Source organism: Pipistrellus hanaki, assembly GCF_964339955.1.
Source record: "Pipistrellus hanaki genome assembly, chromosome: X".
NCBI lineage: Eukaryota > Metazoa > Chordata > Mammalia > Chiroptera > Vespertilionidae > Pipistrellus > Pipistrellus hanaki.
Window position 1 is genome coordinate 68,270,129 of NC_140524.1, and position 27,011 is coordinate 68,297,139.

General features: G+C 39.8%; 1 protein-coding gene across 2 annotated transcripts in view; it reads right to left on the bottom strand.

Annotated features, from left to right (window-relative positions):
- OPHN1 (oligophrenin 1) overlaps nt 1-24,438 on the bottom strand; it is a 307,777-nt gene extending 283,339 nt beyond the window's left edge. For both annotated transcript variants that reach the window (XM_084869543.1, XM_084869542.1), the window contains exons 1-2: nt 23,777-24,438; nt 23,498-23,655 (exon numbers count right to left, since the gene is read on the bottom strand). In XM_084869543.1, coding sequence (XP_084725669.1) covers nt 23,498-23,651 — 154 coding nt within the window. In that variant the 5' untranslated portion in view covers nt 23,652-23,655; nt 23,777-24,438. The remainder of the gene's footprint in view (nt 1-23,497; nt 23,656-23,776) is intronic.
- Nucleotides 24,439-27,011: the final 2,573 nt, after the last annotated feature.

A 27,011-nucleotide genomic window follows, 5' to 3' on the forward strand; every position in this document is an offset into this window, starting at 1 on the left:
TTTATTCTATCTCAACTCTACCTTTATGCCATCACTCTCTTCCTAACCTTTCCCCTTTTGGTGTCCTATTTATCTTAACCCTTTCCTGATCCAGATTTTCCCTATTCTTTCTCTGTACCCTCTGCTAATATTTCACCCTAATAATATATATCTTATTTCCAATCCCCTGCTCCAAGTCCATAAACACCTCTCTTTTCACTGTACAAACTAAAAAAATAAAATAAAAAAATAAAAATAAATTGTTTTTCTCTCTGTTCTTTTGTAGTTGTTTGTTTGAATGTTAACTATATCGAAGTTTTACACTTTTTTGTGAGATTATTTTGATTATTCTTTTTATTTGAATGTTTGTATGTTTTTGTTTGCTGGATTTAGTTTGTTTTTTAGTTCTATTTTCCCTTTCCTTACTTGATATTTGTTGGTGTTATAAATTGTATTAATCTCCAGGTACTTGTTGCTGGAATTTGATGTGATTAATGGTTGTTCTATTGGAGTTTCCTCCCCATATATATAGTTTGTTCCTCTTTTCTCTCTTATAATAGTCTCATTCTAGTCTCGCTTATTTTTTTTCTACTCTTCCCAATTTCATTTTGACACTCTTTTTTTTTATCTTTCTTTTTACTCTTCTTATGCTGAAAGAACTTCTTCACTGATACTGCTCCTAGGACAATGCAAATTAAAAAGAAAAATAAACAAATGGGACTACATCAAAACAAAAGCTTTTTCACAGCAAAAGAAACTATCAACAAAACAACAGGAAATCCCACTGTATGGGAGAACATATTTGCAAATTTTATCACTGATAAAGGTTTAATCTACAACACCTATAGGCAGCTTATACAATTTAATAAAAGGAAGATAAATGATCCAATAAAGAAATGGGCAATGGACCTAAATAGAATCTTTTAAAAAGAAGACAGAAGGAAGGCCAAGAAGCACATGAAAACATGCTCAAAGTCACTAATTAGCCGAGAGATGCAAATCAAAATGACAATACGGTACCATGTCACACTGGTCAGAATGGCTATCAACAAATCAACAAATGACAAGTGCTGGCAAAGATGTGGAGAAAAAGTAACACTCGTGCACTGCTGGTGGAAATGCAGACTGGTGCAACCACTGTGGAGAACAGTATGGACTTTCCTCAAAAAACTGAAAATGGAACTCCCATTTGACCCAGTAATCCCACTCCTAGGAATATATCCCAAGAAACTAGAAACACCAATCAGAAAGGATATATGCACCCCTATGTTCATAGCAGCAAAATTTACAATAGCTAGGATTTGGAAACAGCCTAGGTGCCCATCAGCAGATGATTGGATCAAAAAACTATGGTACATCTACACAATGGAATATTATGCTGCCTTAAAAAAGAAGGAATTCTCATCATTTGCAGCAACCTGGATGGAATTGGAGAACATCATGCTGAGTGAAAAAAGCCAGTCAATGAAAGAGAAACACCACATGACCTCAGTCATTTATGGAAAATAAAGAACATTATAAACTGATAAACAAAAAGATAGATACAGAGGCAGTAAAGCAACAAGCAGACTGTCAAATTACAGCGGATAGTGTAGGGAGATCTGGGGGAGATAACAGATCAACCGAAGGACTTGTATACATGCTTATAAGTACAACCAATGGACACAAAACTCTGGGGAGGGAGGGGATATATGGGGGGGGGGACAATGGTAAGATATGCACACAAATAACTTAATAAAGAAAAAAAAAAGTTTGGAATAACCCAGCCAGTGTAGTTTAGTGGTTGAGTATTGACCTATAAACCAGGAGTTCATAGTTTTATTCCTGGTCAGCATGTGCCCATGTTGTGGGTTCGATCCCCAGTAAGGGGCATGCAGGAGGCCGCTGATAAATTATTATCTCTTATTATTGATGTGTCTGTCTTTCCCTTTCCCTTCCTCTCTAAAATCAATATATATATTTAAGTTTGGAAGAATTCAACAGTGAAGCCATCTAGGTCTGGGCTTTTCTTTATAGATAGTATTTTGATTACTATGCAACCTAGGCATGTGCCCTTGACCATAATAGAACCTGCAACCGTAGGCCAATACTGTATCCACTGAGCCAAACCAGCCACAGCTAATTTCCATATTTGTGAATTTCTTTGTGTTGTGAATTATCCTTCTGTATTGACTTGTAATTTCATTCCGCTGTGATTATACAACATACTTGGTATAAACAAATATATTCAGGCATGTTTTGTGTCCTAAGAGAGGGTCTATCCTAGATAATGTTCCACGTGCATGTGAGAAGATGTATATAATAGATCTAGTTGCTTCGTAGTGTTGTTTAAGTTTTCTATTTCCTTGTTGATCTCTATCTACCTAATATAACTATTATTGAAAATGGAATATTAAAATCCTCAATAATTGTAAGGTTATCTATTCCTCCCTTCCATTCTTCTACTTTGTTTCATGTAGTATTTTGGAGCTGTGTTGTTAGTTGCATGTTTATAATTCTACTAGATCCAGTGCACTAGATTCATGCACTAATGGAGGGCGTGGCCTGAGGGATTGGCCCACTGTGGGAGCACTGCTCATCCCAGTCTGCCAAGCAGCTGTGGACCTGCCCTTTGAGTGGCTGCTCCCTGATCCGTCATTTTCCATGGATCCAGAGCACTCACCTTTCCAGGGGACCTGGTCAAGCCAGGCCCAAAGACAATACCACTAAGAGGTGGTGGAGTAGGCCTCAGTCCTATGGCGGCACGAAACTGCCTCCCAGCCTCTGGGGTCGGCTGTGCGAGCCTGGCAGCAGCACTGCGTGGCCTGCAGGTGTCCAGGGGAGACAGCAGGAGGCGAGGAGGAGGAGCCTAGAGCGAGGAGGCGATGATTATAGCCCAGGTTCCTGCCTGTCGGCCCAGGATTCACAGCTAGAGCAGCCACTCATCCTGGTCAGCCGATTGGCACTCCCACTGTGGCAGTACACTGACCACCAGGGGCAGCTCCTGTGTTGAGCATCTGCACCAAGTGATCAGTGTGCATCATAGCAACTGGTCAACCAGTTGTTCTGGTAATTCTGCTGTACAATCACAGGGCTTTTATTATATAGGATATCTTCCTATATATTGACTGTTTCAACATTATAAAATATTTTTCTTTGTTATATCATAGAAATTTGGTCTTAATGTCTATTGTCTATTTTATCTGATATTAGTATAGCAATCTTAACTCAATTTGATTACAGTTTTCATGGTATATTTCTTCATCCTTTTACTTTCAACCTATTTGTGTCTTTGAGTCAAAATGTTCCTTTTTAAAACAGTATGTACAATATTTCAATCAATTTATCCACTTTATCAACTTTTGTCAATTTATCCATTTTGCTAATCTCTGCCTTTCTATTGCAGTATATATTCCATTCACATTTAATAGTTACTGATAACGTAAGATTTATGTCTGCCATTTATATAGTTTTCTATATGTCATATTTTTTCTATATTCTTGCATTATAATCTTCTATTCTGTTAAATAGATTTTCCTAGTATACAATTTTATTTTATTTTTTTAATATGTTTTATTGATTTTTTTACAGAGAGGAAGGGACAGAGAGAGAGAGTTAGAAACATCAATGAGAGAGAAACATCGATCAGCTGCCTCCTGCACACCCCCTACTGGGGATGTGTCCACAACCAAAGTAAATGCCCTTGACCGGAATCGAACCTGGGACCTTTCAGTCTGCAGGCTAACGCTCTATCCACTGAGCCAAACCGGTTTTGGCTAGTGTACTATTTTAATACCCTTGTTTCTTTTACTGTATATTTTAGTTATTTTCTTAGTGCCTGACCTTGAGATTACAAATACTATTTAACTTAAAACAATCTAGTTCAGATTAATTAAACTTAATTTAGAAAACATACAGAAATTCTGTGCCAATATACTCATTTCCCACCCCCTCCTTTATGCTATATATTTTCATACATTTTGCATCTTTATATATCATAAGCTCATCAACAGTTTTATAACTACCACATTATACAGTGGTCATTTTAATCAGAGAAGAAAGGAGTAAGTAAAAAAGACAGTCAGCACTAGTTGGTTTTCCTCAGTGGTTAGAATGTCTGCCTAAGGACTGAAAGGTCATGAGTTTGATTACAGTCAAGAACATGTACCTTGGTTTCAGGCTTGATCCCCAGCCCCAGTAGGGGCATGTGTGGGCACGAACCAATTGATGTGTCTCTCTCATGTTGATATTTCTCTCTGTCTCACAACTTCCTTTCACTTTATTTATAAATCAATGAAAAGCATATGCTCAAATGAGGATTACCAAAAAAAGACAGTTATACTGTCTTTATGTCTACCTATATGGTTACATTACTGATTCTCCTAATATTTCTTTATCTCTTATGTTTTATTTTTATTTTTTAATGTTTATTCTTGAAAGTATTACAGATGGTCCCCCCATTGTGCTCCTCCACTCAAATCTCACCCATCCCAGGCTTTCACCCTATTATCTGTGTCCATGGGTATATGCAAATGAGTTCTTTGGTTGATTCTTACTGATCCCCTCCCTTCTTTTCTCTGAGATTCTACAATCTGTTCCATGTTTCTATGCCTCTGATTCTATTTTATTCATCAGGTGTTTTTTTTTTTATGTTCATTAGATTCCTTGTTCATTTATTTTGATTTATTAAAGAAATATTTTTATTGATTTCAGAGAGGAAAGGAGAAGGAGGAGATAGAAACATCAATGATAAGAACAATAAAAAGCAAGGATCCAAGATGGCAGTTGACAGGACGGCAGGCTGCAAAATAGAGCAAAAGGAGAGTGTGTGGACGTGCGGGAAGTATCTGTATTTCTGAGTGGGGGACAGCTATATTCCACAGGACTGTTGGCGACTAGTAGACCAGGCTCCCCTGGCAGGCCAGCCTATACTACTGCTAAATACTCTCATGGAGTGGCCTGCTCTGTCACAAAGATCATGCCATCTTGAAGGGGAGAGTGACTGTGATTGGAAGCCCAACCTTACCTTCAATTTGGGAGGCCTCAGCTACCCTACAAACACATTTCCCAGGGATCAGCTGCATCAGCTGTGAACTCAAGAATACCATGACTCTACTTTCCCTGGCCACGAGCAATGAAAAAAAAAGACTGTGAGAAGGTGCATGTCCAAATATGAGGACGGAACATGCACCTTCTCACAGAGCATACAGAGGACCAGCTGAATAGAACATCTACCTGGAATTGGTGAATTAGACACCGCTGGTGAAGCTATCCATGGATGGAAAGGTTAGATATCGCCTAGAAAAAGCTCTGCCTCCTCAGATTAATTTGGGTGTTTGTTGTTTCGCTGGTTTTTGTTTGTATTTTTTGTTTGTGATTTGCATTCATCTCAAACTGTTTGTTGTTTGCATTTTTTGGATTTGCTGTTGGTTTGGGGGGAGGTTTTCTCCCCACATATATATAACTAGCGGCCCAGTGCACAAAACTTGTGCACATTTAAAGGGGATTAAGTAGAGGAAATATTTTAATATTGCTATTTGTCAGAGATGAAAGAAGAAAATTAGTAAAATGTATATGAAAATATTCCTCATGTCAGTGTCTGGGGTGCACCACGGGATCCAGAGTCAAGTCCATGCCCACCCATTTGTACCTCAAAATCGTGAGACTCAGACCTGGCTGCCCCCCACTGGGCAAGATCCAGATCCGGCCAGTCCCACCCTTGTCAAGCCCTGCAGTGCCAGGGGCACAGCCTTAAATCCCCTGGTCCAGTGCTAGGGAGAGAGGTGTGGCCTGGGGTCCCCTGGCCTGGTGCCGGAAGGGGGACACAGACTCAGGTCCCACATCAAGCCCCACTGGGAGGGAGGAGCAGCCACAGGTCCCCATCAAGCCCTGCTGGATAGGGGGCATGGCCTGAGGTAACCCAGACTAAGGGGAGGGGAGCAGCCTGAGGCCCCCTGGCCCAGCACTGGGCGTGGGGAACACCTTGTGGTCCCTCATCAAGACCTGCTGGGCGGGGAGGGGTACAGGCTGAGGTTGCCCATCAAGCCCTGCCAAGTGAAAGGGCATGACCTGATATACCCTGTCAAGCCCTGCTGGGTGTGGTGCATGGCCTGAGCTCTCCCTGCCTGGTGCTGGAATGGGGGGCATAGTCTGAGGTCCCCTGACCTGGTGCCAGGGTGGGAGGCATGGCCTGAGGTTCCCTGTCAAGCCTCACAGGGGCAGGGGCAAGGGGCAGAGACTCAGGTCCCTACTGATTGCTTATTAAGGCTTATTACTGGAACTTTGCCTCCACTATGGGTGTAGCTATCTTGTGTTACAGAAACCCCAGCTCTGCTGTGGGCACGGCCATCTTTGTTATGGAAACTCCCACCTCCACTGTAGGCACCACCATCTTTGTGGTGAGTGACAGTCAATTTACATATTCCCTCTTTATTATATAGAATTTTCCCCCCTTTCGTTTTTTTTTTTTGTTTTTTTTTTTCCCTCTTTCCTTTCTCTCTGGGATTTTTTCCTTTTCTCAATATCATTTTTGCAATCTTTTCTATCCCCTAAAACTCTTTTCTCCGTGGTCACCTTTATTTGGGGTTATTGGTATCATCAAAGATAGACCACATATTGGAACACAGGTAAAGTTTCTTCAAATTCAAGAAGATAGAAATCATATCAACCATATTCTCAGATCTCAAAGGCATAAAATTAGAAATCAACTACAATAAAGACAATCCAAAAAAATCAAACACCTGGAGGCTAAATAGCATGCTATTAAACAATGATAGGGTTATGAAAGATATCTAAGAAGAACTAAAAAGCATCTGGTAACAAAAAACAATGAAAACACAACAATCCAAAATCTATGGGACACAGTGAAGGCAGTCTTGAGAGGGAAGTTAAAAGCTCTACAGGTCTACCTCAAAAAAGTAAGATAATATGGTAATAAATTATCTAACCCTACAACTTAAACAGTTAGAAAAGAGCAACAAGAAAAGCCCAGCATAAGGAGAAGAAAGTAAATAATAAAGATCAGAGGGGAAATAAATGACATAGAAAACCAAGAACTGGTACTTTGAAAGGATAAGCAAGATTGATGAACCTCTAACTCACCAAGAAGCAAAGAGAGAGGACCCAAATAAACAAATCAGAAATGAAAGAGGTGAAATCCCACCAAAATACAAACAATTATGATAAAATACTATGAACAACTCTATTCCAACAAAATGGACAACCTAGACGAAATGGGCATATTCTTAGAAAAGTACAAGATCCCAAATATCAACCAGGAATAATTTCAAAACGTGAATAGGCTGATAATTACAGAAGAAATTGAAGCAGTGATCAAAAATTTTCCAGCAAACAAAAGCCCTGGTCTGGACATCTTTACAAGGGAGTACTACCAAGCATTTAAAAAAGATTTAAAACCTATCATTCTCAGACTATTCCAAAAAATTCAGGAGGAAGGCACACGTCCAAGCTCTCTATGAAGCCAGGAGTAACCTAATTCCAAAACCAGATAAAGATACCATAAAAAGATAACTATAGACCAACATCCTTGATGAGCATAGATGCTAAAATCCTCAACAAAATTCTAGCAAATTGGATTCAGCTTTACATTAGAAAGATCATACACCATTACCAAGTGGGATTTGTTCTGGGGATGCAAGAATAATACAATATCCACAAATCAATAAATGTATACATTAAATTAAAAAAAAACCTGAGAGACAAAAATCACATAATCATATCAATTGATGCAGAAAAAGCATTTGACAAAATCCAACACCCTTTCCTGATAAAAACTCTCAGCAAAGTGGGAACAGAGGGACTACACCTCAACATAATAAAAGCCTTATATGACAAACCTATAGCCAATATCATACTCAATGGGCAAAAACTAAACTCATTTCCCCTGAGGTCAGGAACAAGACAGGGATGCCCACTTACACCACTCCTGTTTGATATAGTACTGGAAGGGCTAGCCATAGTGATCAGACAAGAAGAAGAAATAAAAGGCATCCAAATTGGAAAAGACGTAAAACTGTCCTTATTCGCAGATGACATGATACTATACATATAAAACCTGAAAGACTCCATATCAGAAAACTACTAGACCTAATAAATGAATTCAGCAATGTAGAAGGATACAAAATTAACACCCAGAAATCTATGGCCTTTTTATACACCAATAATGAACTCACAGAAAAAGAAAAGAAAAAATAATCCCATCTACCACTGCATCAAAATAAATAAATAAATAAATAAATAAATAAATAAATAAATAAGATAGCTAGAACTAAACTTAACTAAGGGGGTCAAAGACCTGTACTTGGAAAACTACTGTAGACTAAAAAACAATATAGAGGAAGACATAAACAAATGGAAGAACATACTATGTTCATTAATTGGTGGAATCAACATCATTAAAATGTCCATAGTACCCAAAGGAATCTACAGATTTGATGCAATACCCATTAAAATACCAACAGTAAACTTCAAATATCTAGAACAAACTCTCCAAAAATTCATCTGGAATATAAAAAGACCTTGAATAACCACAGCAATCTAAAGAAAAAAGAACAAAGTTGGAGGGATCACAATACCAGATATCAAGCTGTATTACCAAGCCACGGTTTTCATAACTTCTTGGTACCTGCACAAGAACAGACATATAGACCAATGGAACAGAACAGAGAACCCAGAAATAGACCCAAGCCATTATGCTCGATTAATGTTTGACAAAGGAGGCAAGAGCATACAATGGAGTCAAGACAGTCTCTTCAATAAATGGTGCTGGGAAATTTGGTCAGATACATGCAAAAAAATATAACTAGATCACCAACTTACACCATACACAAAAACAACTCAAAATGGCTATAGGACTTAGCTGTAAGACAGGAAACTATAAAATTCCTACAAGACTCCATAGGCAGCAAAATAGCAGACATATATCGTAGCAATATCTTTACCAACACAGCTACTAGGGCAATGGAAACTAAGGAGACTTTAAGCAAATGGGACTACATCAAAATAAAAAGCTTCTGCACAACAAAAGAAACCATCAACAAAACAACAAGAAAGCCCACCCCATAGGAGACCATGTTTGCCAATGTTATTTTAGATAAAGGTTTAATCTCCTTACAAAATAAGGAAGATAAAAGACCCAATCAAAAACTGGGTAAAGGACCTATATAGACACTTTTCGAAAGAGGACATACAGAAGGCCGAGAAACATATGAAAACATGCTCAAAGTCACTAATCATCCAAGAGATGCAAATAAAAACAACAATGAGATACTATCTCACACCTGTGAGAAAGGCTATCATCAACAAATGACAAGTGCTGGTGAGGATGTGGAGAAAAAGGAACCCTTGTGCACTGCTGTTGGGAATGCAGACTGGTGCAGCCACTGTGGAAGACAGTATGGAGTTTCCTCAAAAAGTTAAAAATGGAACTCCTGTCCCCTTAAGCTTTGCCGGCCCAGAGCTCCTCTGCTCCCGGAGGCCAGAACCAAGGGGTAGAGTAGCGCTTGGCAGCCCAGGGAGCAGGTGGCCTTGCCTGTCCTGTCACCATGTGAGGCACAGACAAAAAAAAAAAAAAAATGGAACTCCCAGTTGACCCAATAATCCCACTTCTAGGACTATAAAAAAAAAAAAAAAAACCAGAAAAACCAATCAGAAAGGATATATGTGCCCCTATGTTCATAGCAGCATAATTTACAATAGATAAGATTTGGATAAGTTCCCATCAGCAGATGAGTGGATTAAAAACCTGTGGTACATCTACACAACGGAATAATATGCCACTATAAAAAAAGGAACTTTTACCATTTGCAACAGCATGGATGGAACTGAAGAGCATTATGCTAAACAAAATAAACCAGTCAGAGAAAGATAAATATCACATGATCTCACTCCTATGTGGGATATAATTATCAGCATAATTTGATGAACTAGAATAGATCCAGAGACAAATGACAGAGGAGGGGAGGGAGGAAAATAGCAACCAAAGGACTTGTATGCATGCATATTAGCATAACCAATGGACACATACTGGACCAGTGGGAGCTTGCCTGGGATGGAAATGGCTATGGGGAGGGTGTTTCAAGCGGGTGGAGGGAGGGAGGAGACATATGTAAATTTTTAGACAAATAATAATAATAATAATGAGCATTTAAAAAAAAAAAAAAAGAAACATCAATGATGACAGAATTATGATTGGCTGCCTCCTGCCTGCCCACCACTAGTGATAGAGCCCACAACATGTGCAGAATCGAACCTGGGACCCTTCAGTCCACAACCCAAAGCTCTAGCCACTGAGCAAAGCCAGCTAGAGCTGTTTATTCTTATTTTTAAATTCAAGTTTTGATAGCTATGTATTTATTTCCATTTTACTATTCTTATCTCTTCTTCTTCTTCCTCTACTTCTTCTTCTTAAAAAAGACCTTCAACGTTTCATGTAATACTGGTTTGGTGGTGGTGAACTCCTTTAGCTTTTTTCTTTTCTGTAAAGCTCCTTATCTGACTTTTAATTCTAAATATTTAGTTCCTTCCCAATGTTCCTGAATCCATTCAAGCTGCTGCCCTAGCACTGGAGCTCAGAGGGAGTGAGCTTGAATAAATCCATGCATGGGCCCTTTAGGAGGAACTGATGGTTTTTACATCCCAAAGTTACTGGGACTTCTCTTCTTAGCACTGGAACCGAGGCTGACAGTTCTGGTTTAACGTTGGAACCCCTTCCTCCTCATAGAAGGCCTCAGCCAAGATTTCCCTTCTGATTGAAAAACAATGCCACACATGGGTGTCGGACAGCCCATTCTGCATCTCTGCCCCTCTTATTAGTCCCAATGTTGTTTCTTTAATTCTCAAGTTGCAGGGCTCCAATTCAGTCAGATTTCAGATGGTTATGAATGATGGTTGTTCTGTATTTTAATTATAATTTTGATGTGGTTGTGGGAAGATGTGAGTACCATTTTTACCACATCACCATCTTGATGATTAATTAACCCCTAATATTTTATGCAGATTTTAGTTATCATCTATCATACTTTCATTTTATTCTGAAGGATTCCCATTAGTATTTCTTTTTGGGTAAATCTGGTAGTGACAAATTGTTTTTATCTTTACTTGTATTTCTCTGATGATGTATTAATTTATCCCTTATTTTTGAATGATAGTTTTAATGAACACAAAATTCTTGGTTGACATTCTCTTTCCAGTACTTTGAATATACACTGAGTGGCCAGATTATTAGGATCTCTGAAGGCATAATAATCTGGCCATTCAGTGTATATGCTATATAATAAAAGGCTAATATTCAAATTTTCCCCTCGACCAGGAGCTCAACCAGCAGGCAGGCCAGCCAACCACCCATGTCCCCTCCCCCTGCCAGGCTGGCCGGACCCCCCACCCATGCACAAATTCATGCACCGGGCCTCTAATACATATATATGTGTGTGTACACACACACACACACACACACACACACACACACACACTGAGTGGCCAGAGTATTATGCATTCAGAGATCATAATAATCTGTCCACTCAGTGTATAAACCCATTGCCTTCTGGTTTACATAGTTAAGGATAAATCAGCTCTTGATCTTATTGAGGATCCCATTCACCTGATGAGTTGTTTTCCTCTTGCTTCTTTCAAGATTCTCTCTGTCCTTAGTTTTTGTCAGTTTGACTATAATGAACCTAGATATAGATCTTCTTAAATTTATCAATTTAGAATGTGTGGAGCTTCATGCATCTGGAGATTAGTGTTGTTCATCAAATATTAAGAATTTTTCTAGCCATTATGCCTTTAAATATTCTTTCTGCTCCTTTCTAGCACCCCCATTAATTCACTTCACGGTGTCCCACAGTTTCTGGAGCTCTATTCATTTTTGTTCTTTTTTTTTTTTCCTTTCTTTTGCTCAGACTAGATCATCTCAGTTATCTTCAAGATCTATAGCTCCTTTTTTCTTCCAGCTCAAATTTATTATAATCTATATAGTGTATTTTTTAAATATATTTTGTTGATTTTTTACAGAGAGGAAGGGAGAGGGATAGAGAGCTAGAAACATCTATGAGAGAGAAACATTGATCAGCTGCCTCCTGCACACCCCCTACTGGGGATGTGCCCACAACCCTGGTACATGCCCCTGACCGGAATCAAACCTGGAAACCTTCATTCTGCAGACCAACGCTCTATCCACTGAGCCAAACCGTTATTTTACTTTCAACTACAGAATTTCAATCTGGTGCTTTTTAATAATTTGTATGTCCTTATAGTGTGTCTTTGGTGGGACACTGTTCTCATGCTTTCCTTTAAATTTTCAGACATGGTTTCCTTTATGTCATATTTGTATTACCTGATTTAAATTTTTTGTCTAAATTCCAACATTTAGGCCCTCTCAGGGACAGTTTTCACTGATTGCTTTTTTTCCTGGGTAAGGACCATACTTTTCTGTTTCTTTGTATGTCTGGTCATTTTTTTTGTTGAAAATTGGACATTTTAGGCAATATAATGTGGCATTTCTGGAAATCAGTTCCTGACCCTCAGGTTTTATTGCTATTATTGTTTTTTTCATTGTTGCTGCTACTGTTTACTTGTTTAGTATCTTTCTTGGACTAATTCTGTAATATTTATATTTTCTATAGTGTGTAGACACTAAAGTCTCTGCTTGGTTATCTTAGTGGCCAACTAGTGAGTGTTCATAAATCTCATTAAATGTCTTGGACCATTAAATCTACTTCCTTTTGCTGAAGTGTTCTATGTGCATGTTAAGTCATTTCTTTAACACTCACCCAGGTAATTTATAACTCTGCCTCAAGTTCAGCCAGAGTAGAGAAACTGGGGTCCTCTCAGGTCTTAAACACCCTGAGAACAGAACTTTTCCCACTGAGCTAGCTCCAAGCCAGGTGACATAATGAGAAGCCCTATCAATGGGGTTTTTCTAGGTAATTTTGAAACAGGTTAAGAGGTGACAATATTGTGGGTATGAGTTCTGTGGATATGTGAGTTTTTAAGAAGGTACAAACTGAGTCTTCCCCCTCAGGTACTGAAAGGCTGCTGATTTCCACAGCTATTGTTGTAATGAAGCTATGGGTTTTCAAGGCTACCACAAAGATTTCGAGAATGAAATGGGAGGCGAGGTAAGTTAAAATGCCAAAATCCCTTGATGCATCAGAGATTCACCATGTTTTCATCAAGAAACACTCTTCAGATTATTGCAAGCCTTTTGGCTAATTTTGTGAGCTCTGAAAAAGTTGATTGTGACAATTTTTGGTAGTGGAGTTTTATTTGCTTTGATGTTTGTTTGTTTGTTTTGCTTTTATGGAGGAGCTGGTTTTCTGAGATCTTTAGTCTACCATCCCCTCCAAGTACAATCTGAAAGAAATATTGTCAGAGTGTGCCTGGAAATTTGCCTACAATAGGACATAATCCTGAGAAAGCAGAAGTTGAAAGAAGCACTGAGATAGTGTTTTTAAGAATCAATAAGCAGTTGCCATTGGTGGAGAACTAGGTAACTGGACATAGAAGGAGGGAAAAGATTTACCCTTTTGTACCTTTTGAATTTTGTACCATGTTCATGTGCTTCCTATTAAAAAAAAAATTTATCTATCTATCTATCTATCTATCTATCTATCTATCTATCTATATAAAAGGCTAATATACAAAGTGTCCCCTCAGGAGTTCAACTGGGAGATCAGGAGTTTGATCACTCACTATGACGTGCGCTGACCACCAGGGGGCAGTGCAGAACAAAGGAAGGCCTCAGCCAGCAGCCAGTAGCTGGGAAGGGAAGCCTCAGGGGCAGCAGGAAAGCCCAGATCTGCCCTGATCACAGGCCAGGCCTAGGGACCCTACCCAGGCACGAATTTTGTGCACTGGGCCTCTAATATACTTATAAAAGAAGAAGAAAGCAGTAGGTAAAAAGTATTGCTCATTACCAGGGCCATTAACTACCAAGTTAGTAAAACTGGGAGCTTTGACTTAGGAACTCTTCTTCCTTTGTTTACTCTTTTCCCCTATAGACAGTTACATTGCCATGGTCTAGCTCAGTGGTAGCCCACCAGTGGTCTGTAGAGCAGTGTTTTTCAACCTTTTTTGGGCAAAGGCACACTTGTTTCATGAAAAAAATCACGAGGCACACCACCATTAGAAAATGTTAAAAAATTTTACTCTGTGCCTATATTGACTATATATAAAGTAATTCTCTTGAATAGGAATCAAATAAACACAAAGAAAGTATTTTATAATTACTTTATTATGAAATATTAAGTAAACAAAATAGTAAAAAATTATAAAATTCTTGTCTTGTCTGCACCTACGGCACACCAGGCAACATCTCGCGGCACACTAGTGTGCCGCGGAACAGCGGTTGAAAAACGCTGCTGTAGAGGTCTGAAAGGTTGGTAACCACTGGTCTAGCTCCTTTTTGTCCCCACAAAGCCCCATTCTGTAACATGTGATAGAATATGTATCATACACTCAACTTCTTTGTAGCTCTTCTCACAATTGTAATTAAATTATTTAAGTGGGTAATCAAGTATTTAATGTATGGTCATAGCAATCTTATTCATCATTATATCCCCAATTTCCAGGATAGTGCCTGATACATAAGTAGGTGCTTAATAAAACCTTATTGAATTGCCTTTACATTATACAAGGATTTAACACTTAATCCAAGCCAGATAAAGCATCATGAAACCATCCACCCCATACAAAAATATCAGCTCAAGATTTCCAGAGTACTTACAATAAAAAAATATGTATGTTTCCAGATCCTCATGGGCTTTTGGAAATTTCTATTAACTGATTAGAAAAACAGATGTTAAACAAAAGATTCTGGCTATGCTTTAAAAATGAGGCTATAAAAATGAAGCTACAAAGTAATTTTCCTTCATCACTCTTAACTCTGATTGGAAAATTTTTCTTAACAAGCAGGTAAGCCATAAATTTCCTTATTCTGCCCCAACACCATCCCCCATCCTTTAAAAAAGCACAGGTTCTATACATGGTCACACTGAAAGCGTGGCTTGGTTCACTTTCCACCTTAGTTCTCACAGAAATCTGCCCCCCCACCAGTCCAGTTACTTTGGAATCTGGATTGCTGAGGACCTCTAATAAACATGACAATATAGTCTCCACCAAATTCCATTTTCCATTGCTTCATCTCTACTAACATCAGTACCATAACACATACTCATTACATTGATCTGAGTTATTCTGAAGGATATCTAAAATAACTCCATGTGCTCCAAGGCACTGATCAAATATCACTGGGATAATGACAGTCTGTTTGCAGACTGAGAATGTATATTACGTAACCAACTCCTCCCTGCACACCATGGCACTACACCCACCCCAAGGGGATTAAATGCTTTGTTCTCCTCACTACAGAGCTGTTCAGGACAGAATTGAAGGGCATCAGGTTAACACCTGTCAAGATGCATTCAAGAGGATAATCAGATAGGTTAGTACAGTTGAAGTCATCTGCTCATGGTGGACATAGCATTTAGATTTTCCTTTTGCCCACTCTTCCAGATAAAAGATAAATTGGCTCTAAATTGGCTCTAAAGTTTATGTTATAATCTATTCAGGTTGGTCTAACTATTTGAGCAAGACAGTTGACAGTCCAGAAAACAATGATCATGCCAAGAGGAACCCTGAAGCTCAATGACCAAACTTCTAATTTTACAAATGGGAAAACTCAGGCTGATGGCACTAAAGGCTTATTCAATGTTATATAGCTAGCTAACAGCAGGATTGGAACTAACACCCAGGTTTCTCTTTGCCAAGCTGAAGATGACTCCAATAAGTATATTCAATATCAAATTCACCTCAAAGATGGAAGCAACACATCCTTCCAGAAAACTACTCACTTACCAGATAGGTGCCCCAGATATCAAAGCAAGAGCTAACCAGGCAACCCAAAAGGTCACCTAAACATCTAAAACTCTTCTGTTCAAAGGAATAACATGTAAGAAAGGGGACATTTTTTATAAAACTTTAAGAGTAGGTTGTAATTTCAACTTTATCAACTTTATGTATATTTTTAATACAGAATATATCTTTATATTCTTTTAAGACATAAGTTTTCATTAGTACAAGACAGCCTATGTACATATGGCTGTGCATATATATTGTAGGCTTAGTGAAGTAATTCTTCTTTCTGATATCTCTTTTATATATATACAAACCTACATACATATAAGGTATGTCATCCTTGTAGTTTTGACAGCTACTTAATTTTTTATTTTTAATTAAGTACTGTCATGAACACTAAAATAATATGACAATTTATGTAGGCATAAAGTTAGAAGCTATAATTGGGTTAGTCATTTCCCAAATGATTAAAATACAATATATTGTAAAATGAAATTTAAAAAAGTCATGGAGACCTGGCCAGATGACTTAGTTAACTGCAGCATCATCCCATAGACCAAAAAGGTGCAGGTTCAATTCCTGGTCAGGGCACATACCTAGGTAGTGGTTTAATCCCCAGATAGGGTGCATACAAGAAGCAACCAATCGCCGAAACCTGTTTGGCTCAGTGGATAGAACATCAGCCTGCGGACTGAAGGATCCCGACTTCAATTCCGGTCAAGGGCATGTACCTTGGTTGCGGGCACACCCCAAGTGGGGGTGTGCAAGAGGCAGCTGATTGATGATTCTCTCTCGTCGATGTTTCTAACTCTCTATCCCTCTCTCTTCCTCTCTGTAAAAAATCAATAAGATATATATTTTTTAAAAAGAAGCAACCAATCAATGTTTCTCTCACATTGATGTCTCTCTCTCTCTCTCTCTCTTTCTCTCTCTCCCTCCCTCCCTCCCTCCCTCCCCTTCTATCTCTTCCTCCTTCCTCTCTTTCTAAAAGTCAGTAAAAACATAACCTTGGGTGAAGATTTTTAAAAAGTAATGGAATGTTAGAGCTGAGTGTGACCTTATAGGTCCCCACCTATATAAAGCTGCAGACCTAGGGCCCCAGTGAAATAACTTACCAAGGTCACAGATTCCATTAGAAGTAGAATTAGCACTATATCTAGATATCTAGACATCATTTCTATTATTTTTCCGCATTATACCATCCTCCTGCCTTTATCACTTGCAAACAGTGCACAGTGGTACTTCCACAGAGAAATTTCTGTTACCTTCCACTTTCCCAGCCAATTAGAGTCCAAGACTCACAGACTGATATAGCTAGGTCATCTTGCTCAGGAGTTGCAACCTAACTGAAATTAGGTTGTGAATATATTTTATTTAGCTAGCATATTTTTTTTAATGGGGTAAGGCTGCCATATTTTATCCCAATTGCTCCAATCCTATTAACCCACTTCCAACAGCTTCATATTTTTTCTGTTTTCTCCTTGGCCTCTCACAGCATTTGAGCCTGTGATCCCTGAATCCAGAGGAGGCATAATTAACAGCATGACAAAGTAAAACTAGTTGATGGGAAATGTGAAATATTTTCCCAATAGCTATATTTACTGTTTTACCCATAAAAATCCACTTAGGTTTTTTTAGGTTAACTAATTATTTCAGAGATCCACAAACGACAACCAGTGAGACAAACCCAGCCTGCCACTTATTTTTGTATGTACCCTAGCTGAGCTGACTATAGTTTTTGCATTTTTAAACAATTGAAAAATTCAAAGGAATAATAATATTCTGTGACATGTAAAAGTTATGTGAAATTCACATTTCAATGCCAATCAAGTTTTATTAGAACACAGCCATTCTCATTTCATATATGTATTATCTATAGCCGTTTTCTCATAACAATGGCAATTAGTTAATTGCCACAGTGACTGCATGGCCCTCAAAGCCTAAAATATGACCCTTTACAAAAGAAGTCTGCAAACTCCTGTGCTACATCAAAGAAAATTTAAAGCTGCCAATTACTTGCTGAAAAGTCACAAATATTTGTGTGAAATTGCTAACACTTTACCCATCACTATCAGATGAATCTTCATAATACATAGCTCAATCCATTCCTCTCTCCCACCAAAAACATTTTTAGTAGTCTCTGCTTATGAAGAAAAGTTAATTGCAGCATTATTCATGGTGGCCAAGACATGGAAACTACTGGAGTGTCCCTCGATAGATGATTGGATAAAGAAGATGTGGTACATATACACTGAGTGGCCATATTATTATGATCTCTGAACGCATAATAATCTGGCCACTTAGGATGTATATATTCATGCCTGGTAAATGAATTCGTTCATGGGTGGGGTCCGGCCAGCCTGACCAGGGAGAGGGGACATGGGCAGTTATCCAGCCCGCCTACTGGTCAAACTCCTGGTTGAGGGGGCAATCTGCAGATAAGTCTTTTATTATATAGGATATACACTGAGTGGCCAGATTTTTATGCATTCAGAGATCATAATAATCTGGCCACTCAGTGTACATAATGAAATACTACTCAGCCATAAGGAAAGATGAAAATACTGCCATTTGCAACAACATGGATGGACCTTGAGAATATTATGCTAAGTGAAATAAGTCAGACAGAAAAAGTTAAGAATCATATGATGTCACCCAATAAGTTTAATTTTTAAAAGTCTGAAGTGCCCAGCCAGTGTCACTCAGTGGTTGAGCATCAACCTATGAACCAGGAGGTCACAGTTCAATTTCCGATTAGGGCACATGTCTGAGTTCCTGGCTTGAACCCCAGTGTGGGGTGTGCAGGAGGCAGTCAATCAATTATTCTTTCTCTTCATTAATGTTTCTATACCTCTCTCTCTCTTCCTTCCTCTCTGAAATCAATATATATATATATATATATATATATATATATATATATTTTTTTTTTTTTTTTTTTTTTTTTTTAAAGTCTGAAGTATTTAACAGTTCCTGCATGGTCAGGACCTCAACCTCCATTCTAACTTTATCTCCCAAACTTCCCTTCCTGCACCTCATATTCCATATGATTTGAATTAGTTGCTGTCCCTTTACATTCTGTGTCATTACTACCCCAATAAATGCACTGTCCTGAATACAGTGCAATGCAATAAAATAAGCAGGGCTTTAGGGTCAGGTCTGGGTTCTAATTCAGACTCTTGCCTTATTAGTAAAGAAAGTTACATAAGGCCTCTAAGGGTCAGTTTTCTCATCTATAACATGAGAATAATAATTCTTACCTCTTGCCGGGACCGGTTTGGCTCAATGGATAGAGCGTCGGCTTGGGGACTGAAGGGCCCCGGGTTCGATTCTGGTCAAGGGCATGTACCTTGGTTGCGGGCATATTCCCAGTAGGGGGTGTGCAAGAGGCAGCTGATCAATGATTCTCTCTCATTGATGTTTCTAACTCTCTATCTCTTTCCCTTCCTCGCTGTACAAAAATTAATAAAATATATATATTTTTTAAATAATAATAATTCTTACCTCTTAAGGCTGTTGCAAGATTTGAATACATTGCACGTGGGAACAGCTAAACAAGTGGTAAGTGTTATTCATTCTGTCCAATTCCAATGCTCCTTCTTCCTTTTTCTTTGTCCTCCCATTGGGCAATGAGCTCTCGCTCTGATGTCTCACACAGTGACATCCATCTGTCCCACTCTTATGGCTCTGATCCATATTTACTACTTTATACAATACTAATCTCTCCCTAAATCTTATCTGGGAACTCCTTAAGGGCAGGATCCATCTGTGACTCACTCTGTCACATCTGTGACAGCCCTGAAAACAATGACTTAAATACAGTATGTGCACAAATATTTACTGAATGAATGGTATGTATTTATGGAACTATAACACTTATAAGGTATATCATGTTCCATTGGGAAATAAGCAGGAGCCACAAGATACTTGTTCCGAATACCTAGTTTGAAACCTTAGAATATACTGAGATACATCAGGGACCAAAACTGTCAACATAAAAACAAAGAACAAACAGAAAAAAGGACAATATTATTCACCTTCAGAGTAGCAATGTGTTTATTTTCATTACTTTAAGTTATAAACTTCATCCTGTACTTCAATAATTATAAATGGATAAAATTTAAAGGGGGAATCAACCATGTCCCCAAGGAAAACAGGTTGAATATCATTAATAACATCAATCACCTCTGAGCACAGAGCTAAATAAATCTATATATTCAAACCGGACCTACATTTAATAAATTCAGCATCACTGTGACTAAAACCTCTTCTAGAGCTCTATACAAAATCAGACACCAGCAGGATAAATGTAAGAATCAAGTTCCACCTAGCCTAACAACTGTCACAAAAATTGCAGTGGGGGTTTACAGCACTATGCACCATGTTTCATTAATTCCTAGAAACACTAGCCATTTGATTCCATGATCAGCTTCATAATTTAAATAAATAAAGTATTAATCATTTCCCTGACTTTTTTAAAATATATTTTATTGATTTTTCACAGAGAGAAAGGGAGAGGAATAGAGAGTTAGAAACATCGATGAGAGAGAAACATCGACCAGCTGCCTCCTGCACACCCCCCATCGGAGATGTGCCTGCAACCAATGCACATGCCCTTGACCAGAATCGAACCTGGGACCCTTCAGTCCACAGACCGACACTCTATCCACTGAGCCAAACCGGTTTCGGCTCCCTGACTTTTAATGCCAGACTCCAAAACCCAAAATGAATCCACACACATTAATACAAAATGAACTGCTGTGACATTTTCCAACAAGATGATAACAAAAATATGCTCCCAACTATGTCTGCTGATGCATTTCCTTTTGGAAACCTCCTGACAAGTACACATTCAACAGCAGATATATTATTAAACTGAAGCTATATTATGAACAACTTACAATGAATGTTTAGCTGTTTCCATTTACAAAGCACTTTCATAATCTATTACCTTCTTTGAGCCTTACAAAAGTCCTGTGAGGTGGGTATAATTACCCCCATTCTACAGATGAAGTAATTGATTTGTGCCATCTTATCCTAGGTAGGTGAAGCCAGGATGGTAACCCAAGTCTTAAAAATCCAATTCCCAGTGTTCTCTTCTCCTTTTTCTTCCACACAAAGCAAGAGTCTACATTCGTTTTACTTCCACCCCCACCTACTCTCAAACCGATGCCCTGCTAGCACAGATGAAGAAGCAAGTGGGAGTATAAATATTACTGTGGTCAACACACTGAAAAACATCCAGCCTTTGCCTCTTGCTAATTACAGTTTAGAATCATGCAACTTACAGGAAAGAAATGGAGTATGGGTTAGCTTCTTGGTTTTTTTTTCCTACTTGTCTTCTTTTGGGCTTTCTATGCATATTCAGAAACAGAAAGCCAATGTAAAATATCAAGAATGCCCCTGGGTCAAAATAGCTCTTGGATCTTTTGCACATATTCAAAGGTCTAGGCCTGCATAATTATTGACTCTTACCAGGCTCAGTCTCAGAAAATGAAAGAATAAAATTAATTCTTGACCCTAGCTTACTGAGCTTTTGCCTTCCTCAAATGTTTCATTGAATTATTTACTTTTTTCATGAATCTTAACCTCTATGTGATGTGCCTTTGCTGGTCATTTCATTTTAGCACAACACTTTCAAGTTGCCTTATACTTCATAAAGCCACTTCCTTCCTGGGGCTTTTATGAGGAGCTTTACTTGACTATGGATACTGCACCAAGCAGTTTACTGGAATAAGTAAATAAAAAATAAATAAATAAATAAATAAATAAACAAACATTCCCCCTTTTCCTTTTGGTGAACGCTCACTTTTCTAACTACTTTTGTGGCACAACCTGCATATTTTAATCTCTAAATGAACTTGTCAGTGGGGAAACATCCCAAAGCCTATAAGTCTCTCCTAAGGATCAACATCAAATACCCCATCTTTAAGATGCTGCCACAACAGGACAAACCATTAAATGAGCAAAGTCAATCAAACGACAGGCAGGCACTTGGACAATTTATATTTTTTGACTAAAGTAGGCAGACAGGCCCTAGACAGTTTGGCTCAGTGGACAGAGCATCAGCCTGTAGACTAAAAGGTCCTGGGTTTGATTCTTGTCCAGGGCACGAGGCCCAGGTTGTAGGCTTGATCCCCAGTAGGGGGTGTGCAGGAGGCAGCCAACCAATGATTTCCTCTCATTGATGTTTTTCTCTCTCTTTCTCTCTCTCCCTTCTTCTCTGAAATAAATAAAAATACATTTTAAAACAAACAAATAAATAAATAAATAAATAACAATAAATAAATAAAGTAGCCAGACAGCATGTGCCAGGAAAGCACAGATTCCAAAGGGCAAATCGGAAGAGCTACACAACAAATACCAGCTGGTAGTAGTTACCAGTGTACTGATGCTCCAAGCCTTTCTCTCTCCCTGCTCTTGGTTGGCTGCATCTGCCTTAAGAAGGTCTCCACACTGGACCTGGACACAGTGTGTTTGGGATAAATCCACTCAAAACAAAGTTATAAGCATGCAGGACATTTTTGCCAGTGAGTCTGATTTTATTTTTCACAAGCATCTTTCAGCCAAGAAAATAAAAAAAAATAATGATCACTCCACCCAATCACTATTATCCCATTCTTCTGGGTATATACTTTGGCACAAATGGTTGGTTTTCCTGCACTCTTGTTGGGAATGTTTATTATTCTTTCTCTTATGCCAAGCCTTCTGCTAACTTGCAGAAATAAAAACTCCACACACTGGGGGTGGGGAGTCGGAGTCCACAGCTGTCTGTGACCACTGGTAAAGCCAAGCTAGGTGAGGTTCCTTGAGTCCTATGGCTCCCAACCCTAGCCCTATAATTTGCTCCCTGGGGGGTTGGAGGGGAGAGGCTCCTTATGCCAGGGACTAGGCAGGTCTTTGTTCCAAACTCAAGCAGAATTCAATGGCATGTGAGGCCATCCAATAATTCTGGGTTTAGACTGAGCTTAACCAAAACCATAGCTCAGTAACTTAAAAAAAAAAATTACCAGAGAAAACATGCTTTCCTTAGAAAATAACTTGCCATGGGGAATATTTTATTGTCCCCACACTTATCTGTAGCAACTAGAAACCAGGGCAAAACTACTACTCAAGCTGCTGACCCTAATTCACAATTCTTTTTTTTTTCTTTCAAATTTGTCTTTTGGGTTTCTTTTTTGTTTTGTTTTGTTTTGTTTTGTTTTGTTTTTATTAAATTATTATCTGTGTACATATTTTAACATTGCCCCCCCATACATACCCTCCCCCCCGCCCAGAGTTTTGTGTCCATTGGTTGTACTTATATGCATGTATACAAGTCCTTGGGTTGATCTCTTATCTCCCCCAGATCTCCCTCCCCTCCCCGCTGTAATTCTTTAGGAGGTGCTGGAGCAGTTACTTGGTCAGCTTGGATGTCCCCTTGCAGGCATGAGTGCTAAATATGTCTGACAGTACAGGCAGATTGTCCCTTTTGAGCAATGTGCCATGATAGTTGAAGAACAAGAGGGTCCCTGGCACAGCAATAGATCGTGCCTTACAAGGTCAAGGCCACTAAAGATAATGGCCCAATGTTCTAAATCCTCCCTTCCCCCAGCGGTGAGAAAAAGCTTGAAGGCCGGAACCACCGGATCAAGGAAGGACACACCTCATCCCCAAGCCTTTCACTTACTTCTCATTGCGCTGATAAGCGCGTTGCCGTCTTTGATCACGTCTTTGATGAATTTATTGGTCCTCTCCAGCTCCTGCTCATAACACTTGAGCCTCTCACGAAAATTAGGGCTGTCCAGGTAGCAGTCCCTGAACTCCAGAGGGGGATGCCCCATGTTTCTGGTGGCGGAGGTTGGGAAGAGAAAAAGAAAGATACAAAGACCAAGAGCATCAGTGGCACACTAGGGGTAGTTGATGGGGTGGATTATATGCAGCCTCCCTCCCTTTGGAGGGCAGATACCTGTTGTGATGAGATTCCTGGAGACAGCTGGCTGATCTGTACCGGAAACTGGCGATCCAAGGATTGCTTCAGGTGACCAGGAGAGCTAACTAAGACAGTCGGATCCCAGCGGGGTTCTTCCTAGCAATCAGCATACTCCCTAGGCATCACCTCCCCAAACCGGCGGCAGAAACCGCAGCCCAGCTTTCCTCCAAAGACGGCCGAATAGCAACTGCAAACGTGACACTTCAGCCCGCCCAAGGTGTAGGCGGGGCGGGAGCTGGGGATGGGAGCCGCCCCTCCTCCCTGTTCCTCGCTTCCGAGCTAGCAAATTTCCTTTGCAGAAGTCCGCTGGCAACCCAGATTGCACTCTCCCCCTCCCCCCTTTTCTTAAAGCCAGCGGCTCTGTCCCACCCCAGCGAAGCTGGGGTACCGAGCCCTAGCACTCATGCTCCTTCTTCAACTGACTTCTTTGCACCCTATGGTCTTGTTACCGGAGTCCTCCAGCTCCCAGGAGTTTTTCCTGGTCGCAGGGAGCCGGCTTACAGTCCAGTGAGGCACCGGAGGGGTTAAGCCGAGGCGGCAATGAAACGTAGGCTTCCTCCACAGACACCAGAGCGGGAAGCGGAGACCGAGAGCGACACACAATAGGTGCAGTAGCCCGGCGCTTCCCTACGGAAACTGAGGAGCAGTCAGCGCCTTAGGACTCCAGATGGAAAGCGTGGAGATCTGGGAGATGTAGTCTTTCCTCTCCACCCCTCAAGACTCCTCCCATCGATCTCCAGACCACCCCGCCCCAGTGGCAGCTTTTCCAGACAGGCAGTTCCAGCCTGCCCCAGGCTCGCGGGCCCAGCCCAGCCTCCAGGGGTAGGTGCGCCACCCTGGAGTCTTACGTGGAAAATTTCAGAAACTGGAACAGAGCACGGGAAGATATTGTGGAAGGCCATTTCTCATTTACCATTATCTGACTGGACTGTTTGTTTTCCTTACCACCTCCCTCTGACTTATCAACTTCTTTTTCTCTACCCTATTGATTTAATTCTGGTGGGCCTTCCACCAGCAAGACCTCTAAGTTAAGTTCAGAAACCCCTGCAAAAAAAAAAAAAAAAAAGCCATAATTAGGAGTTCACTTTTCACTGAAGAGGATCTCAGAACACGGTTTTTATGTCCCAATTCACTGCATAGACCGTTGATTAAAGCACATGATTTTCCATGTGGAAGTGGCAAACCTAAAAAGAGGATGTTTTGAATATAGCCTTGCAGCTTACCTAAGAGGCCCCTTATTCGTTGTCCGTTGTCCGTTGTCCATTGTCCATTGCAGAGAATGGTGACTACTCTTTTTTTAAATCCTCTTCACCTAAGGACATGCTTAAAGAGACAGAGAGACCTAGATGTGAATGAGAGAGAAACATCCATTGGTTGCCATCCACAGGAGCCCCAACTGGGATCCAGGAATCTAACCTAAAATCTTTCGGTGCATGGAATAATGCTCAATTAACTGAGTCACTCTGGCAATAGGAGCTACTCTTAACAGGTGGCTTCCTTGACATTAAGATTAGCTAGGAGCTGGAAAATAGTGTGCACACGGACAGGAAGATCTATTTTGGTTTTGGAGAAGTCTTTAAAATTACATTTCCCTATAAAGAAAGTTTAGAAAAGCCAGAAGTGAAGGGATTGTAAATAGAGTAATAATCACCTAGATTAGTATCCTACTGCTACTATAACAAATTACCTACAAATTTGGTTACTTAAAGCTCCACAAACATATTATTTTACAGTTCTGGAAGTCAGAAATCTGAAATGGATTTCACAGACCCAAAATCAAGATGTCAGGATTGTCTTCTTTCTAAAACCTATAAGAAATATCTAGCCCCATTGGTTTGGCTCAATGGATAGAGCGTCAACCCGTAGAATGAAGAGTCCCAGGTTCAATTCTGGACAAGGGATCATGTCTGGGCTGTGAGCTCGATCCCCAGTAAGGGGCGAGCAGGAGGCAACCAATCAATGATTCTCTTTCATCATTGATGTTTTTATCGCTCTCTCCCTCTCCCTTCCTCTCTAAAATTTATAAAACACATTAAAAAAAAATATCCAGATCCTTGCCTTTTCAAGCTTCTAAAAGATATCCACGCCCCTTACATAATAGTCCCCTTCCTCCATCTTCAAAGCCAGCAAAGACAGATTAAGTATTTTCATATATATATTTGTTTTATTGATTTCAGAAAGGGAGAGATAGACAGAAGCACCAATGATGAGAGAGAATCATTGATCAGCTGCCTCCTGCACACCCCACACTGGGGATGGAGCCTGCAACCAGACATGTGCCCAGACCTGGAATGGATCCTTGACTTCCTGGTTCATAGGTCAATGCTCTAATCCAGTGGTCAGCAAACTCATTAGTCAACAGAGCCAAATATGAACAGTACAATGGAGACCAAAAAAAATGGCTGCAGAATAAACAGATGTGTCCCAAGACTTGTCCCAGAGCAGAAAGAAAGAACAGCTGAGGGTCGCACAGGGAGTGTTTGTTGGTGAGCTAAAGGACAGCTACTCCAGGGGAAGGTGGGGTGGATTGCTGGACGGGGTTCCCCTGACTGGGCAGACCCACTGCTGCTGGGTTCCATCCCAGAGCCACTGGCTTATACACAGAGATGACACCATCTTAAAGGGGAAAGTGGATGTTATCAGAAGCCAGGAAATCTACAACTGTGGCACCCTAGAAAACCAGTCCCCAATTGGCACAAACACGTGCATTCAGAGTTCTACATTCCAACAAGGAAAAATCAGATTTTGCCTTGGATAAGGAGAGAGAGAAATACATAACCTGACATCCTGAGAAGAGAGACCATGGGGAGACAAATAAACAGCTCGCATATGGAAGAAAACCAGGCATCACCAAAAAAGGAAGTAAACGAAATGGAGGCAAGCAACCTGTCAGAAACAGAATTCAGAGAAATGGTGATAAGGTGGCTGAAAAGAATGGAAGACAAATTTGACAATATAAGTAAGAACCACGATGAAATAAAGAAGGACCAAGATGAAATGAAAAATGACATTTCTGCAAAAGAGAACTCAATAGAGAGCATCCAGAGTAGACTAGAAGAAGCAGAGGACTGCATCATTGAGCTAGAAGATAAGGTGAAGAAAAATATCCAACTAGAGCAGCTTCTAGAAAAAAAAAAATTAAAAAGCAAGAAGAGAGCCTATGGGAAATTTGGGACAACTTGAAACAAAACAACATCTGCATAATAGGGGT